We start from the raw sequence: 14,913 nt of genomic DNA, 5'->3' as shown, positions 1-14,913 counted from the left end.
TTCATACGCGACGTTCGGACCGAGCTTCATTGGTGATTGGTATCATGAATCTTGCCTAAATCTGAAGCCCTCACCAACTGAGTCAAAGCAGGATGCAAATCTTTCTATAGCGCTTTTCTGGGGACTCCGATTTAGATGGGGAAGAGGAGAACAACCCCAACTTAGCCCGCTGCTCAGCCTTCTATGGTGCAGTGCTTGCATTCTTGACAGTCCGTTCCGTTCATTGTGCGTGGGGACTTTGAGTGCGCACATGATGGCATGGGGCGAGCAGGACAACACTTGGATTGGCATTGGGGGTGCCAACATCGTCAGTTAATTAGAGGACTGAGCAGGGCCGGACATTGGTGACTGCACAGATCCTCGAATGGGATCATCTCCGGGTTCTCAGGTACAGCACCCTGCTAAGCGCCCACTCTCTTGATGTCGAAAGGAATGGGGGTGGCACTTCCTTCAGAATCCGAAAACCAACTGGATGGTTTGAAATCAGCGGGTTCTGCGTCTTGCTCACGTTTAGCAGTAAATCCACCTGCGTAAGCTGGAATTGACTGCCGAAAGGCTCGAAACCCGTTGACCGATAGCACTTCGCGACCAATCGAAGATCCAGGTGATCGTGATATCTTTCTAAGCGAGGTATTTCGATTGTGTTGGCGCCGTTGTGCAGTATAAATCACGTCCGCGGGCCGCTGTCGGTCAGTGTGATGCAATTTCCTTTTGAAGGGGAACCCGACTTTTATGAGCCGGTTCTGGCAAGGTGGAGGCTACCTCTTCAGCCAGACAACCGTTAAACAATAGGCACATCCACTAGGGGCACCTCGCGAGGAACATGCTTTGCACAGGCTTCTTTGCGACCAGACCATCGATGGGATGCAAGCGTATAATAACATGCGGCAGATGATGAAATGTCTGCCTTTTGGCCACGCTTCTCATGAATTGCGCTGATTTGCTGGGGATGGGCTCATTGAGTATATCCGACCCTCGGGACCCTCGGTGGGACGGTTTCAGGGTGATTGTTCGAAATTACACGCATCCGTGCACAACACCCGCGAATAGAACCTAGTGTTTGCCTGCCCTCCCCCGCCTGCTGATTATCCTTGTAGCCCCGCCTGGCCCAATAACCTGACGACCAGTTTTTTTCGTTTCTACGTCTACCGTCCCCTTACCCTCTCATCATGATTCAGGCAGTGTCGCCAACGGCCCGTTTCCCCGCTATTTACCCATTTTTAATTTTACCCGATTCCCCGTCTCCTTCTACTTTGTGTAGTAGAGGCTGGGATCCTGCCACCGTATCCTCTAATACATCCATGGTTGTGCAACAACAGCCCTTCCTAATTTGAATATATACAATCAAGCGACTTTGGGAACTGACTGCGTCGGTGGGGCCGTTAGTGATTGGTGATGGCAATTCAGAGTCCAGATCGATTCATAATAATACTATAATAGTGGCTATATATAAACAAGCACGGAGGCAACAGGCACCTGTCATCGAAACAAACACAAACCGCTGGCATGTTCAAAATGAATCAATCCGCGGTGGATAAGGTTGGTGGTATCCCACAAGGATGATTGACAAGGAGAATTTGACTTGAGTCTGGCAGTAAGTTTTCTTTTCTTTTTTTGATTCCGGTTAGCCTGCTGGGACCTGCTTTGCGCGGCTCCTGCCACCTCAAACTCAGCCTATCTGCTTTTTTCCTGTCTCGTATAGTCTACCCTTCGTGTTTAACCTTGCCAGTGGAGAGGTTGTTGAATGTCCGAATCCAAGTGCCAAGCCCGATCTCAACGGCCTCGCGATCCAACTGGCCCGCTTCTGGATGAGAAGGATGGCCAAGTAACACCTAAACGTATTATCTGGGGTCACAGCCTTGATGACTTTTTTCGCGTTGCTCATATCGAGGGGCGGGGTCTCACCACAATCTGGTCACGAAGTATGCAATGGTTTGGAGAGAACTACGGAGATGAACGGCACAGGTTCGGGCCTCCTCCGAGAAGAAGGAAACCTTGGCCACTTCTGAAACTCCCCAAGCGAATGAAGGTGGAGAGCAGGAAATATGGTTTCGGGGTCGTCGATCCGGGATCGGATTACGATAGTGATGATTACAATAAGTGCCATGCGGTCCTTATTGACGTTGACTCCGATGACGAGGGGGAAACTAGGCCACTCTCTGGCAGAGATGCATTTAAGAAACTTCGTACGTTGACGTATCGATGCTGTATTGATGTGGACCGGGGCTTACATTTCGCTACCAAGTCGAAAAGGGATTTAACAAGGACTGGCCACCAGGTCGAAGCGAAGTCATCCAAAAGGGCCTAATAGAGAAGATTTCTGTAGAGGATGGACCGAAGCTTGTTGTTTTCAGGGGGGGTATTAATGAAGCTTATTTTCTCGCTAAACTGGACTGCCCTCTTTGTGAAAGCGTTGGAGCACACCTCTGCTCCGAGTGCACCGTTGACCCTCCTCCAGTTATTTATGTTTCCCACTTCCATGCACCAAACCCGTTGTTCATTAAAGACGACTCGACGGCCTGGTTCGCCGATCCTGATATGCCGTGCATATTTAGTGGAGCTCCCATGCGTAGATAAAACCCGCTTTCAATTAATGCCCGTTCACCGACGTTTGTACTTTTTTCTTTAGGGGTCCTTATCACAATTCAAAAACAATGGGACGTTATCAAGGCACCCTCGGAGGATAGTTCACTAACAGGCGCATTAGGAACCAAGATTCTTAGATTCCCTGGCGGACACCCGACGTTTTACATCATAGATACGGCATGTAAGGCATGCGAAAGGGGGAACTTTTCTGACTGTGAAGTGTGTGGGAAGGACACCACTGAACCTATCTTTTCCAAGTTTGGTGGAAAGTGGGGGCCTTGGTTTGCGGGTGTGATTGGAAATGGGGTGGGAAGGTTGAATGACTTAGGTCTGCCGAACGGCCTCTCGAATTCAGTAGAGCTTCGCATTAACTCTTCTTTCAGGAGACCTGAAAGAGGGAAGTGACGATCCGAAACCTGATGATGCCCTTGTAGCCATGTCTCCAGTGGATTCACCCGAGCCGCCGCTAAAAAGCCCTCCGGGCACTGTCTTGCCGGAATGCACACCAGCAACTGAGGAGAATGGACCAGTCCGATCTCGCCCCAGCCTTGACGAGGAACCACCCGTCGATTTCGTAGGCGATTGCCCAGTCCCTGGAGATGAAAAAGACGAGGAGAGTGACATAGATCCAGCAACCAACATATGGAATTTGCAGCTATCTAAGATGCCGCCTTCCCTGGAGGAAAACATCCCGCCCGAATTCCTTCCTGATATACTAATGGTGGAAGACTGTGGAAACGCCATTCGTTATCACTCGTCGCATGGTGCGCCTATCTCTGACGAGTACTCCTCGGTCCTTGATAAGCCGGTCAAATTCAGACGAGTTTTGCCCTCTCCGGCAGACAATCCCAAGCAAGGATCGCCTTCCTTGACGCAAGCGTTGCGCGTGGCGAAACTGGACCTCTCTTTAAACTATAAGCTGGGGAGGGGGAACCATTCTGACGTTTATCTCGTCTCGCTCAGGTTACCTCATCCACTTTCTGCTCGCACTCCTACTGGAGAAGTCTCAGTTGCTTGCAAAATGGCGCATGATAGGTCTTACAAGGCGCGGCAACTCCTTGAGAACGAAGCGGGGATATACGCTTCGTTCCCTGACGCTATGTCCGAAGGAGGCAATGGCTATGTTCTCTTCACTCCCAAATTCAAGAGCCCTGTCCCTTCTGGTCCTGTGGTCCCGAAATTCTATGGTTACTACAAGCCCGTCTACGATCCAGAGTACTATGCTGAGGAAGAGAAGGATCTTGACCAAGTGCTCAAGGAATGCATGAAAGCATTCATCGAAGGTCTGAGCCCTATTCTCTTGATGGAGCACTGTGGAAGTCAGATCAGTCCATGGCGGATGAGTAATGATAATCGGCAAGTCTATATTTTATTCATCAAAGTTAAGAACTGCCTTGACAAGTAACCAACAGGAACAAGTACATGTCGCTCTTACATCGAATGCATCTTGCAGATTATACACACAAGTCCGCTCATGTTCGTAATGTCGTAGTCCAACCTGGTCCGCTTACACTCCCCCCGCGGAGTCGTAGTCTGAAAGATCCTTCGTTCCGCTTGGTCGACTTTGGTCGCACAATGCACCTATCTCACTATAACAAGCAGCGGGGAGCGCCTGCAGGCAGGAAAGGCGACTGTAATTGGGATTGTGGGCAAGATGATGAGTTCCGTGAGCTACAAGGTGAAGTGTGGTGAATAAAAATAAAAAATGCTTCATCTTGTTTGGCGCTTTTCCAGGCACCTTTTGCTATCGATCCACTTTTGCAGAATGTCCTAATATGGCGGAAGTACAAGTCGGTGGCTCTTGCTTCTGTTCACGACTCAGTAAATCTCTTACTCTCAACCACGGTTTTCACCTTTTCTTGTAAAGTGAGACCGCCTAAAGATTTGTTGTGTGGCTATTGTGCCATCTAACTCATCCTCATCCTTACTGGAGCGGTTCCGCCTCCGCCACAATCCGTCCTGTACATTTCCTTGTCTCAAACGCAATAAAACCTGCCTTCAGTTTGAGAGTTTTGTGTAGCCAACATGCCTGTGTGGATGCACGCGTTGGGAAGATGTGGAGAGGAAGACATGTCCGCAAACCATCTAACGATGTGAAAGCGCAAAAGGCTGAATGCTCAAGAGTGGAAGCCGGCAGTATCCGTCATATTCCTACAACTATCCAGAAATTAATTCACGAGGTCGACTCATCGCGCCATCAATAACCGAGTTCTCTTCCCGCGCCCTCCCGCTTGCTCGTTATCACACCCGCCCCTTCATCCGCTGTGTTGTACTAGTGCACAGACCGTGGGACTATCCGCATCATCGGCTGCCCTACACCATCTCTCCCCATCCGCTCGTGAATACTGTACATACACGACCAACTACCGGGTGGGGTTGGAGCGTCACGCTGGGAGAGTAAACCGGCTGCTCCTGATGAGACGTGACAGACAACCGGTGATAGCGGTACATGTGTGACAGACATCCGGCGATAGCGGTATGTGCGTGAGAGTGACGGTCTCCGACGGTGAAGTTAGTCTTAAATCCGAATAAATTTCAAATTGTATTATACTCCGTTTGGGCTCCTTTCCCAAATGTTAGTTGTGCTCCCTTTTCCTCAGTACAGTCGTGGACAGGCAAACAGGCTAAATATATTCGCGAAAAGTCTCAAACGCCGGGAAACAGTTCATTACATCCCTAGTAATCATTTCCCACCAACCATAAGCGTGAATTCAAAGATTTGATTTCTTGATTTTGGAGAAAAATTGTCCGCACGCTCAAAAATAAGCGCCTATGCTCGAAAAATACATCAAATTAAAGACAATTGCAAGCAGAACGTGATTTTGAATTCAGATTTCCAGGGGAGATGGGTTTGAAGCGTGAATGTGATGATCAACATGCTGCGAGGGTTTTGCTTCCGAAGTAGCGGAGCGCTGCCTTCCCTGTTTAGTATCCGGCGCTTGATGTCACTCCTCAGCTGGCTCCAATCTGTCCCAGAAGCAGTTGATAATAGCGAAAATGATGATTGGGGCCCTGACTACAGTCAAAACTCAGAATCATACCCGCTAATCCCATTCCTTGCTTCCGAAGATGAGGATTTCAGTGTGTCGGACTCTGGTGAAGACATCAATTCATACATGGACAATGGAGAGAGCAAGGAGGATACAAGCTTACAAAACACAATGGCAAAGAGGGTGGCAGCAATAGCGGAGTATGTCGACAAACTCGATTATATCCCCAAGAAGGGTGTGAGTCCGGCAAGTTTGAAAGCGCGTGCAAAAGCTGCACAGGTGGCTGGAGAAAGGAAAAATAGTGAGTGTCCCTTATATTTGAATCCTAGTTGACCATAGGAACCTACAGAGTTGCATGAGGCAAAGATGCCTTACTCCACCGGGCCTGTCATAGCAAACAAGTGTGAACGGTCAAAGCGCAGATGGAGAGCGAAGGAAAAGAAAGAAAGACTGACACAGACGAGTTTAACTGGGCTCAAATGCACTCCCCGGGCCCAATCCTTCCATAAACCCTGTCCCTCATCTTCCACTTCAAATCCATCCTATCTTGCAAGTGCGGTTGAGTCCCTGAATTCCGAGTCCAGTGAGGTCGGCCCCAATCCCACTCCTTGCGACACACCAGCAGTGGCACTGGTAGATGACAATGACCCACTTCCAACCCCACTTCCAGCAAAGCGAAGGCGCGCGCCGCATATTATGGGAATACCACTTCCGCTGACTGAACCCGAGTCCATGGGGAAGCGCCAGCGTCAGATCCCAGACCAACACACTGAGATGGATGAAAGTGATGGTGTGGGTGACAGAATTGATGCTATGGATGGGGTTGATGATGAAGAAGTGAATGATTTGATGAACAATGTCGTGCAACCATCACTGGTGAAGCCGAAATTGAAATCGTGGGAGGAATTGCGGGATGGAATCGATGATATCCTGGATCAACAGAAGAAGAAGAAGAAAGTTAGCTTGTCATTGCACCAAGTAAGCAACTATGAGCCCTTACTTTAGGGATGTGATGCTGACTTCAGACGAAGTTGCATCAATATGAGCTGCTCCGAAGCTTTGCGACTCTGCGTATCAAAGGCTATAAATGGATTGCAGCAAGTATTCACATAGCCATTGACCGGCATGATGGAGATGGTGCATACTTTGCATCGCGTGTTCGGGCTCTTGCGCGATATTATGAAAAACATGAAACTCTTCCAATTGAGTGGCGTGGCGGATACAGAAAAGGCCCACCCCACCTGGAAGACCCAGATGTTTCAGCTGCTGTCCGTGTGTGGCTGGCAAACCAAAGTTCAAAGGAGATGACACCCTCAACATTCTGCCGAGCCCTCAACACCACTATACTGCCAGAACTCGGCATCGCGCTTAAGCGCCCACTCTCACATCGGACAGCTAGGCGGTGGCTTCTGAGGATGGGATATCGGCGATGTGTGCTGAGAAAGGGTGTATATATGGATGGTCATGAGCGGGAGGATGTGGTAAAATATCGCAATGAGGTGTTTTTGCCACAGATGAAAGAGCTTGAGCGCCGCATGACTCAATATCATGGCTATAACCTGGAGTGCAAAGAGCCCCTTCTAGAAGAGGGGGAGAAGCGCCTCATTCCCTTATTCCATGATGAGACTTGCTTCCATGCAAGTGAGTTCAAACAAAGCGTGTGGTATGAAATACCGATTATTTTGCGGCACTCAATCAATTCATTAACAATTCACATTGCATTTCTCTAATCTAGGCTCAAACCAGGGGAGACAATCCTTCAAAAGAAGAGCTGTGGCCGGCTCATTCATGTCTCTGACTTCATTAATGAGGAGAGTGGCCGGCTCGTGGTTGCCAACTCAGATGGGACAATATCAGAAGACAACGATGCTCGAAAAATAATCTATCCTGGGACTGGTGGTGATTCTTGGTGGGACACTAATCAACTGTTGGATCAAATGCGGACCAAGGCCATTCCAATTTTTGAGCGTGCTTATCCAGGATGTCAGGCTCTATTCATTTTTGACCAGTCCTCAGCCCACACGTCACTTGGCCCCGATGCCCTGAATGCTTTCGACATGAATCGATCTGATGGTGGAAAACAGAGAATTCGACATGATACAGTGATCCCAAATGATGAGAGTGTCCCAGACATCTCCCAACGCGGAAAGAAGCAAGCAATGAAAACCCCCGATGGCAAAGCAAAAGGTCTAGAGTCGGTGTTGACAGAGCGTGGCTTGGATACAAAAGGGATAAATGCAAAATGCAAGCCAGTCTGTTCATTTGAGAACACAGACTGCTGCCTTGCACGCATTCTTAGTCGGCAATCTGATTTCATTAATCAGAAATCTATGCTCGAGGAACTAATTGAGAAAGCCGGACATCTTTGCATGTTCTTGCCAAAGTTTCACTGCGAGCTCAATCCGATTGAAATGGTATGTTTTGTTTTCAAATATTCCTTGGCATGTGTCTAATGGTTTCACAGTACTGGGGGTATTGCAAGTACCGATATCGTGACATTTGGAAACCTTCCTTTGCAGCTGCCAAGACAGCAGTGCTTGAGTGTTTGAACTCATGCCCCCTCAGCACTATTCGCAAGTTTATTAATCGTGCATGGCGTTTTATGGATGCATATCGTAGTGGGTTGACTGGGAAGGCTGCAGAGTGGGCAGTAAAAAAACAGAAGGGCCATCGCACTGCATCTGGAGCAGCAATGGCTGCAATGGAGGCCATTCTCAACTTAAATTCACCTGAGCCTTCTAAATGTTGATATACTCTTGCGAAGTCACTCAAATACTCATAACATGTGAAAATTTTTGCTCAAAAAATTGTCCGGGGCTAAAAAAAAGAGAGAAAAATCTAAAAACACCGTTTTTGGGTAGCTACACCCAATAAGAATTTGTTTCCCTCAAAATTGAGCTTATTGTGATGAAAAATTCCAGTCTGGAAACTTTAATGTATTTGCCTGTCCACGACTGTACAGCATGGACGCTGGCTCGACAGATAATTTCCTGCACTAATGAAACAATTCCATATGCGGGCATTCCACCACACCTGATTGGATCCTATTTTCCTTCCCAAACCATAACCGTGGCCAACTTCCTCACAATCAAACTTCCCTCACTTCAATTCCAGTTCAAAAATTTTGATCATTTATTGATCAGTGATCATCCATTTTCCATTGAACAACTCACAGAATGGGATCTTTGCACACTGAAGTGTCCTCCATGCTCCGAATTGGACAGATTGATCTCCGAAGGCCAAGAAAAAAATGCCACTTCAGTCAGGCTTGGCTCTTGCCATGTCCCCATTGCCATCTTCAACATTTGGAAAGCCATGCTCCAAGTTCACGATATCCAGCATCTATGGAAAGATTCAGTCAGGCACGCATCACAGCTAATGGCTCAGCACCCTATGCTTCAACCAGAAATCCAGACTGCACAGGCAATGCTGTTGTCACATACCTGGAACAGTGTAGTAACGGGATTTCCAAAGGATCGGGTTACCTCTATTGGTTGCCTAACATGATACCTTTCCACATCCTGTCTTGTCACCACTGACATTGCTCACCATATCGAGATTCTGTGCAACGAGATGGAAGAAATGAGTCCAGGTACAAGGTTGATGTGCCCTTTCAGCCTAGAATATTTGTCAGGATGCATGCAACAGCTGGGTGGCACAGTGCAGTATAAGCACCTTTGTCCATGTGTGTCAGAGACGGGATTATTGTCGGAGTCGGAAGTACTGTCAGAGTCTGGAATACTGTCAGAGACTGGGAATATTGTTGGAGTGAGGAATATTGTCAGAGTCGGGCAGACTGTCAAAAGACGGACTGAAGACGGAATGGGTTTCTGTCTGAGTCAGGGTCGGAGGTGATGCAGAGGTCTGTCGGAGCGCGCGTGCGGATATGCGGGCGGAAATATGCGGCGCATCCGGAAGCGCTGTTCAAGGTTAACAGAGTGGGATCGCGGCCTCAGCGACTCAGGTGGAGCGCTGTGCCCTGAGCTTGACGTTTGGGGGAGATCCCATATTTACGGATTGACACTCACAGCGGACTTCAAACAAGAAGTATTTACAAGGTATATAAATAGGCAAGAGGGAATATAGAAAGGCCGGTCAGTCCGGCGCGGTCCGGCGCGGAGATAAGCGGGGATTGTCAAACTAAATAAGGACAAGAGCCCGGGAACTGGAAATGAGGAACAGATCAATAAACAATAAGTGGCAAGGGTTATTGATGAATAACTGAATGAGATCAATAACCTAGTGCCAATAAAGAGGGGATCAAACGCCAATATTGGCAGGGAAGCAAACACTGAATGGCACTCGGCAAAGAATGAATGACAAGCTGCCAAGTGACAAATGGCCAGAGGAAAAGCGGAGGTCAGCGCGCGGCGCCGATACAAGTCCGCAAATAAGCGGGGTCAGTGCGGTGCCGACACAAGTCCGCAAACAGAGGTTGATCTGCCAGCACTGTCACACAAGGACAGCATGAAGGCCAACAGAGGTACAGAGGTGTTGACCTGACCAGAGGTGTCAAGGGCAACCAGAAGTGGCCAGAAGGTGCAGAGATGGGCAGAGGGTGCGGAGTGGGCAGAGGGTGCGGAATGCACGGAAGCGGGGCATGGCTGTGACCACATAGCGGGAAGTGATGAGTGTGGTTCGGATGGAGACAAGGCAGGCATGACTGAATGCCAGGAGCGCCAAGGGCTCAGGAACTGGAGGTAAGGTCGGAATACCGGCAGGGTCTAGGTTCTGATTACTGGCCAAGTCTCATGCAGTAAGGCAGGAGGCCAGACATGGGGTTGGGGGCTGGTTAGGATGGGTTTTGGGTCGGCGGATTCGCCTATCGGCATTGGTTCGCTGCTGACAGAGCCCCGGGATTTGTCGGTCGTGACAATGTGAAGAACTTCATCAATTTGGTAGTGAGCTCGTGTTGGGCTCATGTCACGACCCGGCAATTCCCACGGTCAGGTGATCACTTCCCACACCTTCTCCCTCCTCCGCTTCGACCCCGTCAACTCAGCTACCTGCCCAACGCCGCCTGAACAAGCCCGTCACCCTTCCCCGTCACTGCTACCTGTTCCACAGCCCGTCACAGGCCTATGAGTCATTCCTTATCATGCTTGTTTTTCTTGATGGCTGTGCACGGCCATCCTTCTCCCACACTCTTTGTTTGTTTTCATCCCTTCTTAAGCCCGCCCGCAATCTCCGTGAGATCTGGCGACTTCTTTCTATTCATTCCGTTACACTTAAATACTGTCAGGGACGTGTCTGGGGTCGAGGTGGTCCGGGCGTAGCATCCGGTGCTGAGGACCTCACGGGGGGTAGATCGGCATGCGTACTGGCAGGCCCGATGCGGGACAGCGATCCCTGGCCACTTAGACTGAAGTGGGAATGTTGAGTTATTATTAAAAAGGGAAACTATGCTACTTACCTGAGGTGGGAATGTTGAGAAGAAGGTTACTTCTTCGGTTCCCACCCCAGGTGTGTTTATATACATGCGGCTTGGGTCACATGAGGTCCGCCACGTCACCCCGCATACAGCCGCGGTCACCCGGGTGTCCCGTGGGGGATCCCGAGGGCGTATGCTGCACGCGCGCACACTAGGTTGCGCCCTAGAGCCGTCCAGGGTCATCCAGGGCTAGGCATGTTGTCACGGCCGTGCATTCTGGCCTGTTCCCTGCCCGTCCCGATGCTGCCCGAGCCCGTTCCCGCTATGCGAGCGTGAGCGCGAGCCCCAACCTCAGCCCTATCCTCCATGAGGACTCCCTGCTCACTCCCCCGCTTGCCCCTAGGCTCCCCTGCACCTGGCCGACTTCCCCATAGCCACACCAACCTTCCCACCCTGAGTCCGCCCCCGGCACCGTGCCCAGCACGACTCCCCTACCCCACCCACTTGGCCCCTACAGGGCCGCTATCATCCCCGCGCCCGACTCCGGCCCAACTCCGAGTCCAGCGCCGCTACGATACCATCGCCACTATCGCGGCCCTACGCTCTTTCCTTTATTTATCTGTTATTGTTTGTTTTGACCCTCGGTCATTGCCGGCCACTATGCGGCCAACCCCGCTCCTTATTCTTGTTTGCTTCCGGACCCTTCGGCCTCCGGCCCGGGTCCGCTTCCATTCATTTCTTCCTCCTATATATATCCTGTATGATACTTTATTGTACCTTAGCTCTAATATCGATGTGACCACGACCCCTAAGTCCTGACCCCAACAAGGCAACCCCAGTGAGTCCGAAATGAGGGCCAAGAGACAGCTAGGGGGCACAGCACTCCCTTTAGAGTTGCTGAGGCCAAATGCCCTACCCCCGGGCCTTGTTCGCGGCATCATGGCCATCGTGGCCTATAGCGGCCCGCAATGGTGACCTTCGGTGCCGACCCCGGACCAGTGTCTAACACATGTCGTGTGCGCGTCGTGGGTGGGTCAATAATACATAGATATAAGGGAAAGGTTGTCCATGTGGAATAGAAATAGAAATAGGAATAGAAATAGAAATGGGAGAGGGATAGAGGGGGAAGGGATATGAAGGAAGGGTGCAGGATGGGAGAAGGGGTACCGGGTGAGGTGGGTCCGGGTGGAGGCGGGTCAGGCAGGTGTGCCCTGACATCACCCCCTTGTCAGGGCATGCCCCGACACGCCCCGCCCGATCCCCGCTCCGCCTCCCCGCTCCGCACCGCCTCTCCCTCCTCTTCCTCTTCCTTCCTCCTGTTCTCCTCTCCTCTTTTCTTTCTTTCTCTCTTTCTCTTACATGGACCACCTTTCTCTCTGCTCAATGTATCATCGGCGCATACGCCCATCTCCCCTCCTGTATCTTACATCCCTACACCGCCGCCACCGCCGCCGCGCTCGCCTTGCACCCTCAGCGGGCCCTCTCGGGATCTTCCGTGGAAGCACCCGGAGAGCCATGGCTGTGTGCAAGGGTGATGTGGCGCACCCCACGTGATCATTCCCGCATGTATATAATAACAGCTGGAGTGGGAACCGAAGAAGTAGCCTTCTTCTCACATTTCCACTTCAGGCAAGTAGTGTAGCATTCCCCTTTAATGATGACTCACATTTCCACTTCAGACTAAGTGGTCGGGGACGCTCACCCCGCAACGGGATCGCTGCTACGCATAGCCGTCATCCGTCCCACCGAGTCCTGCACGCCGGGACCTTGCCGCTTTCGGAGCTGTCCCTGACACCCCTCCTTAAGCCGCTTCGCCTCGAAGCGGCCAGGGGGTTTTCCCTTTCTCTCCCTGGGGCTTGGGGGTGTGCCTGGTGGAACTCTTCAATTTGGTCAGGAGCATGTGTCAGCCGGTCTCGGGGGAGCCACTCATTTTCGGAGTTTGGCCAGCCAGAGAACTTTACCAGGTACCAGAGTTTCCGGTGTAACCACTTAGAGTTTAATATTTTCTCCACCTCATATTCCTCCTCTCCATCTACGAGTTCTGGGCCCGGGCGGGGGTCAGGGGGTCGTTCTGAAATTTCGTCCAGGTGGTGGGGCCTTACGTTCGTCACGGACATGACTGGGTGTATCCCCTTCTGTCAGGCAGTGAGCTGGAGCTTGACAGCAGCCGGGGAGATGACTTTGACGATTTTGAAGGGGCCTAGCCATTTATGGTCCAGCTTTTTGGTCAGGTGGTCTGTCATGTAGTTCTGGGCGCTGAGCCAGACCTGGTCGCCTTCTTGGTACTTAGGGGCTGCTTTGCGACCTCGGTCGTAGTAGCGGGCCATCTCGTCCGCTGCATGTTCCAGTGCTGCTTTCGCCTCCTCTTGCATCTTCATCATCCTAGATGAGAAGGCATCAGCAGCTTCCACCTTGGACGTGCATGTGGGCTCTGTCCCCATCCTGGGGTGCTGTCCAGTTGTCACGACCTGGCAATTCCCACGGTCAGGTGATCACTCCCCACACCTTCTCCCTCCTCCGCTTCGACCCCATCAACTCTGCCGCCCACCCGATGCCGCCTGAACAAGCCCACCATTCTTCCCTGTCACCACTACCTGTTTCCACGGCCCGTCACGGGCCTACGAGTCTTTCCTTATCACACTTGTTTTTCTTGACGGCCGTACACAGCCGTCCTTCTCCCACACTCTTTGTTTGTTTTCGTTCCTTCTTAACCCCGCCTGCAATCTCCGTGAGATCTGGCGACTTAATTCTATTCATCCCATTATACTTAAATACCGGTTGTACACTATCTCGTACTTTAGTTCGAAAATCAACTAGGGTTACCCCCTGCACTCTCTGTCTGACCCAGTCACACCTCCTGCCTTCTGAAATATCGGGGCCACGTCAAGTACGAGGCACAATGCTCACGAACAAGTCATTGAAGCCGAAACCCCTTTCCGCCGCGATTGTTGTCCCTGCCCTTGACGGGCTGTTACGCCGGAGCAGCGGACCTTAATGGTTGCCAACAGCGAGTCACGGTAACGTTTTCCCACGCCCTGACACCAGTGTCGAGTTCGAAGGGAGTCTGGCGGGTGGAGGAGTGGACTCGGTTGTTGTAAGCGAACTCTGCTAGCGGGAGCCAATCCGCCCAGTCGTCTTGGTGGTGGTTGACAAATACCCGGAGATAGGCTTCGATCTCTTGGTTGACCCACTCTGTTTGTCCGTCCGTCTGGGGGTGGTAGGGTGTGGAAGGGGTTAGCTTGACTCCCAGGCGATCTGCAAGTTCTTTCAAGAAGTGCGAGACAAAGGCGCTTCCCCTGTCACTGAGGATCTCTTCAGGGAGCCCGTGGTGTCTCCAGACGTGCTCCAGGAAGAGCCGGGCGATCCCAGCCGAGTCTACGGACGTCACAGTGGGGACCGCGTGGATACGTTTTGACAGGCGGTCCACTACGACCAGGATGGCGTTGTAGCCTTTCGAGTCTGGGAGCTCTCCCACCATGTCCACTGAGATCACCTGCCAGCGATGGGTGGGGACTTTGTTTGGGGTAAGTTTTCCAACTTTCCGTGTGGGGAAGGATTTGACACGGTTACAGGTGTCACAACCACGTACGTACCGCCTGACGTACTCTGCCATCCAAGGCCACCAGTAGTCGCGGGAGACGAGTTCCAGGGTTTTCCATCGTCCCGGGTGCCCCATCGCCCACGCATCGTGGTGGAGCCGTACCAGATCATGGCGGAGTTGCGGGTCTTTCGGAATGTACACCCTTCCCCGGTAGAGGACTAATTCTCCTTGTCTCTCCCACTCGTCCGACCTCAACATCCCCTCCCCTAGTTCCCTCATGGCTTTCACCACCCACTCATCATGATCCTTCGCTTCTCCTATCCTCTTCAGAATATCCGCCTCCTCGCCCTCTACTGAGACTGCCTCCGTCGCACGGGCCTCGAACCAGGCTGGTTGGAGGAGTGTCAGCCCCTCATTGTCATCTC

At 51.3% G+C, this 14,913-nt stretch overlaps 2 protein-coding genes across 2 annotated transcripts; both read left to right on the top strand.

Moving 5' to 3' along the window:
• Positions 1–1,511: 1,511 nt before the first annotated feature.
• Positions 1,512–2,995, top strand: EI90DRAFT_1466457 (uncharacterized protein). Its single transcript, XM_039051811.1, has 4 exons — positions 1,512–1,539; positions 1,596–2,186; positions 2,246–2,914; positions 2,970–2,995. The coding sequence occupies exons 2-3, from the start codon at positions 1,745–1,747 to the stop codon at positions 2,575–2,577; spliced, it is 774 nt and encodes a 257-aa protein (XP_038907501.1). The 5' UTR covers positions 1,512–1,539; positions 1,596–1,744; the 3' UTR covers positions 2,578–2,914; positions 2,970–2,995.
• On the top strand, positions 2,772–4,489 carry EI90DRAFT_1466416 (uncharacterized protein). The gene is made up of 3 exons (XM_039051810.1): positions 2,772–2,914; positions 2,973–3,942; positions 3,999–4,489. The coding sequence occupies exons 2-3, from the start codon at positions 3,023–3,025 to the stop codon at positions 4,276–4,278; spliced, it is 1,200 nt and encodes a 399-aa protein (XP_038907500.1). The 5' UTR covers positions 2,772–2,914; positions 2,973–3,022; the 3' UTR covers positions 4,279–4,489.
• The last annotated feature ends 10,424 nt before the right edge of the window (positions 4,490–14,913 follow it).

This window comes from Cantharellus anzutake (assembly GCF_015039405.1).
Source record: "Cantharellus anzutake strain C23 chromosome Unknown EI90scaffold_321, whole genome shotgun sequence".
NCBI lineage: Eukaryota > Fungi > Basidiomycota > Agaricomycetes > Cantharellales > Hydnaceae > Cantharellus > Cantharellus anzutake.
This window is presented reverse-complemented; position numbering and strand designations above follow the sequence as displayed.

Excerpts from the sequence above, each read along its gene's own strand:
- EI90DRAFT_1466457 (XM_039051811.1), top strand. The coding sequence starts at position 1,745 with ATGTCCGAATCCAAGTGCCAAGCCCGATCTCAACGGCCTCGCGATCCA. Across the intron at positions 2,187-2,245 it reads AGATGCATTTAAGAAACTTC|TCGAAAAGGGATTTAACAAG; the intron begins GTACGTTGACGT and ends TTCGCTACCAAG.
- EI90DRAFT_1466416 (XM_039051810.1), top strand. The coding sequence starts at position 3,023 with ATGTCTCCAGTGGATTCACCCGAGCCGCCGCTAAAAAGCCCTCCGGGC. Across the intron at positions 3,943-3,998 it reads CGGATGAGTAATGATAATCG|GAACAAGTACATGTCGCTCT; the intron begins GCAAGTCTATAT and ends AGTAACCAACAG.